Source organism: Engraulis encrasicolus, chromosome 11 (assembly GCF_034702125.1).
Source record: "Engraulis encrasicolus isolate BLACKSEA-1 chromosome 11, IST_EnEncr_1.0, whole genome shotgun sequence".
In the NCBI taxonomy this organism is placed as follows: Eukaryota; Metazoa; Chordata; class Actinopteri; order Clupeiformes; family Engraulidae; genus Engraulis; species Engraulis encrasicolus.
The window spans coordinates 17,871,804-17,876,803 of NC_085867.1; the positions used below are offsets into that span (position 1 = coordinate 17,871,804).

At 42.3% G+C, this 5,000-nt stretch overlaps 1 protein-coding gene across 3 annotated transcripts in view; it reads left to right on the forward strand.

The window, feature by feature from the left end:
- The window catches only part of pam (peptidylglycine alpha-amidating monooxygenase), a 134,216-nt gene that overhangs the window by 75,245 nt on the left and 53,971 nt on the right, over nucleotides 1-5,000 (forward strand). For all 3 annotated transcript variants that reach the window (XM_063210084.1, XM_063210085.1, XM_063210086.1), the window contains exon 12: nucleotides 3,771-3,874. In XM_063210084.1, the coding sequence (XP_063066154.1) occupies nucleotides 3,771-3,874 (104 nt within the window). The remainder of the gene's footprint in view (nucleotides 1-3,770; nucleotides 3,875-5,000) is intronic.

Sequence of the window (5,000 nt, forward strand, 5' to 3'; positions counted from 1 at the left end):
TGTAGCCCATCAGCTACTCTTCCTGGGGTTATCATGGGCGTAATTTTAGGGGGGGATGGTGGGGACATGTCCATACCACTTTTGGGTTAAACCTAGCTTGTCCCCACCACATTTTCACAGATATAATGCAAAAACTGCATATCCGGACAATTTGTGATTGAAATGTCCCGACCACTTTTCGAGCCAAACCTACACCTTTGGGTCCACTTCCTTGTCTCTGCGAGACCCATACAGTGCCTCGGTGGCTGAACCTGGCAACATTGTTAGGGGCCCAGTCTCCCAGTTTGGGAACCGCTGGCTGCTTTGGCCTTGGCTGAGGCCTTTTTTGTCTGTCTGCCCATATGATCAATCTGTGTCGGCTCGTTTACGCCACTGATGTAAACTTGGACGGCCTCAGTCCGGGGGTTCTGTTTGGATTCGCCATGTTTGTTTGTCCGTGACACCATACCCACCCCCCTTCCAAACACGCACGCGCGCACACACACACACACACACACACACACTGAAACACACACACTGAAACACACAGAAACACACACACCCTCCTGTCCTCCTCTCCCCTTCAGTATTGGGTTTTGACCTTCATTCCTTTTTTCCTTCCTTTTTTTGCCGCTGCTGCTATCATGAAACTCGAAACTGTTCACTGCTGGTAGGCCAGACGTGTCTAGCTTTATTGGAAATAGCTGATGCAGATTTATCCGAGCAAGTTTTTTTTTTCAGTCTGCTTCAAGGGAAAAATAATAACGGGGAGTAATCGTAGTGTCGGGTAACATGAGGAGATATTTCGCATAGCATATTTTATTCTTTTTGAATGTTTATTGTTTGACTGGATAGCCTGTAGCAGGAAATTCAGTGTAGAAGACACTAAAGTGACTGATTTAATTTGTAACTATGATACAATGTATCTGAATGTCTTCTACCTCACACATCTAACACCAACCACAATCCTAAATCATAGCCTTACCCTGAGGTACAGTGTAACAAATATAAGGTATGTTCGTACACACTTTGCAATTACTTACTTACATGATACATACACTGTTATGGAACCAGTGTGTCATGGACTCTGATTAGGCTGCACCTGTAAATGAATAGACGCACCACGCTGCACCAGCTTTCATTTTTAAAAAAAAAAAAATTTAAAGATATTTTTATGGGCTTTTTGGGCCTTTATTTCGGATAGGACAGTGAAGGTGCGACAGGAAGTGAGTGTGGAGAGAGATGGGGCAGGGTTGGGAAATGACCCCGTCCGGACTCGAACCGGGGTCCCCATGGGCATGCAAGCCCACGTGTGGGGGGCTTAGCGCGCTGCGCCACAGCGCCCCCCAGCTTTCATTTTTGTTGTTGTTTGGAACCAGTGTGACCTCTGGACCTCTATCCCTTCAGGCCCAATGTCAAAGTACCCACAGGCCAGCCAGTACCCATCCATGCCAGCTTGCTCACATGTGAAATTTGGGACAGGACACAGTGGTTGCTGTGGCGTATCGTGCTAATGCACCGTACCATGAACGGGCAATGTGCCCATGGGGACCCAGGTTCGAATTCAGCCTGGGTCCAGCCTGGGTCCAGCCTGAGTCATTTCCCAACTCTACACCACCACTCTCCTAATTGTGTCCTGTCTCCCACTTTAAGTTCAAAAAGAAAATACATTTGGGACAGGCACAGACTGTGCACGTTGCAGAACTGTTCACACACTGCTCCAGTCTACGCCGTGCTCTAGTGGGCAATCAGTGTTGCATGAAGTCATTCACACTTCAGCAGGCCTCCCCTGCATGCATTTTAGCCATAAAAGCACCAGAAAACTATCAGGCAACAACAGAATAAAAACGTGTTTGCGCTTTATCACGTTAGCGTTAAGTGATTTTCATTCACCCTCCAGCACACTTCACTTCTATGCATTTACTGTTATCTTAGAGGTAGCACTTCAAAGGTAGGAGGCAAAAAAAAAATATTATTTCTACAGTGTTTGTACAGTGTTTGTAATCAACCACTATATTTATATTATACTGTAAGCATATTTGTAATATAGGTATTATAATGCTATGGCATAAGCCTTGTTCCAACTTCAAGGCAGACAGTGCTTTCTAGCCTATGAAGCGTTATCTGCATACCTACTGTATACTGCAAATGCAGTCTTGAGTGTGTATGTGTGACTTGTCATACTGCCATTGCTGCAGAATAATGCCATTACTTTTAAATATGGTGCCCATGTGCCCACTTTTTATTTAATGTATTTATGTATTTGTCGTGAGTATCGTCTTATTGCAGCCTTTTGTCTTTAGTTATCCTTGGTTGACTCTTGGCTGTCAAATGTGTTTGTTATAATTGTGAGATTTTTCTTGTTTTAGTGGTGCTGCTTTTGTATGTTTTGTGTTTGTTGCATGTAATGCTTCTTCACTGTTTTTTTTATGTGATTTGTAACCTTTCCTGGCCTTTCCTAGTTAAACAAAGGTTTATTAAATATTTATATATATATTTAAATCAAGGTTTATTATTATAAATGTTAAGCTGGTTTCAAAGTTAATTTAAAGTTAAGGTTAAGCTTTTTGTTAGGATATAATTAAGGTTTATGAAGACATGAAGCCTCTCTATGGCTGTCGATATCACTTAGAATACAGAGTTCATAGAAGGTGTTACCAAAATGTTTTATTCTGTAAGCCTGCTACATAACAGTGAATACTGGCTTCTTTTCTCTATTTCTGGAGGCAATGTTGCTCGTTTTATAGGACTTGCATGTTTTGGCTGCCTGGTCCAACTCCCAGTTAGCCAAGTCAAGTGCATTACACATTACAGCCTTGCTCAGCAGGGGGTAAACATCAGAGGGCATTCGGGTATTAAATAAGTCCTACCATCTAAAATAAACATGAGCTGTATGAACAGACTGTAGCTGTGCCAAACTATCTGTAACTCAGCAGATTTGAAAATGTTATGTCTAGATAAGATCAGAACTTCTAAAATTATACTCTGTGGAGTTATAAAATGTGGAGTTTTTTTTAGTGTATGACCCCCAGTACAGATGTTTCAGATTTTTCTTTTCATGTTGCTTGGCTCCAGTAGTGCGGCCCACTTTTTTTTTTGGTTTGCTGCATTTGACTTTTTTCCCCCCATTTTCACTTTTGTCCGACTTTGTTGAGGTCTGAGAGTCTATTAATATTTGAAAACATTTCGTAGCACCTTTCCCTTTTCCACCCCACTTCCCCCTCAAGCCCCACATACAGCCACCTGAAAAAAAAAACTTTGATTCTTTTGCACTTAGGTGTCATCTCAACCGTGAAATTGCTTTTGCCCTTGAGAGAAACTCGCTTTACCTAAGCCAAGCACACGAAAATCTGCTGACATACTTTTACTCCTCAGTGTCTCCCCTTGTAGATTCACATGTGGGGATTGATTTTTTTTTACTTTTAATATATTTTTGTTGCCCACATTATCAGATGGAGTCTTGGCGAAGATTTTAGAAGAGTTACAGTATTATTAGATTTGCCTGGAAATTACATTTCTACAAATTATATTTCCACAAGGCTGTGATTAATCTGGCATTTCCAACTGGTTACTATCGAGTGCTCTGCTGCGCCATCTGTTTTAATTCAAGAAAAAAGGCAGAAAATAATAATACAAGGACACTGTCAGGGAAACCAGTTTGGCTTTTCTTGGGGGGAACGAAATGTCCTTCTTGCCTGAGGGATGTTTTCTCTGTAAGTTGACACATTTCTTTCATGTTGTTGTTTATTTTTCTCCTTTCTTCCCTCGGTCCCTTGTGGCTGTGTTGCCAGGCGTTCTACCCGGTGGCCAACTCTGTATCAGTGGAGTACGGGGACACTCTGGCTGCACGCTGCGTCTTCACCGGGGAGGGCAGGACCACCAAGACACGCATCGGGTAAGCTCCTCTTCCCCTCTTTTTCTTTTTCTTCTTTTAGAAGGTGAAAAGGTGGATCGTACTCGGGTTTAGTTTCGGTTTGCCTTCGCCAGTGTCTTTTTCTTCTTTTCCCTCCTTCACTTCTTTCTCTCCCTGCCACCTGATCTTTTTTTATCTTCCTGTATTTCCTTTCTCCCCCCCTCCTCCTCCTCCTCCTTATATTCCTCAATTTTCTTCATCTTTCTTTTTCCTTTCTTCTTCTTCTTCTTCTTCTTCTTCTTCTTCTTCTTCTTCTTCTTCTTCTTCTTCTTCTTCTTCTTCTTCTTCCTCTTCTTCTTCTTCTTCTTCTTCTTCTTCTTCTTCTTCTTCTTCTTCTTCTTCTTCTTCTTCTTCTTCTTTCGGTCTTCCTCTTCAACAATGATTTATTTATCTCTTCCTCTCCTGTATAGCAGCATAGTGTATAGCAGAAGTCCACACACACACACACACACACACACACACACACACACACACACACACACACACACACACACACACACACACACACACGCTACAACCCATAATTCCTAATACAATTCATAATTCAGTGCGACACCGTGCTCTCCTGAGTGCCTCTGAAGCGGCACCTTTGGAATGCTACACTGATTCCTGTTGCCGTAGCTACATGTGTCTTTGCCAAGAGAGCACACTCCCACTTCCTCCGTTCCAGAGGCTGATAATGTTAAATCCATACATTCCACATTATATGATACTATTCTGCCTTTAACTCCTCTCCTACCTCACATCGGCGAAACTTGACAAGCTACATGGCTGGGTGGGTAATGGACATGGTGCATATTTTTTATCATCATATGTTATAACTTGTGATTTGTTTTGTTTTGCACAATTCAGCTGCCAGTTGCATTGGAGAGGACCCATGGGTCACAGATCAGGAAATTAAAAAATAAAAGTCCCACGTACTGACCATTTTGCTGTAACTTCACTCAAAACATTTTTGTTCTTAGACCTTCGCTAAGACTTGTGAGTAAAGTTAAAGCAGAAAGGTCAGTGTGTGGGATCTAATATTCAGCTGTTTCTGGAGAGTTTGTAGGACTCTGGGCCTGCGGACATGTGGACAGAATGGATTTTTTTATCCGTTTGCACTCGG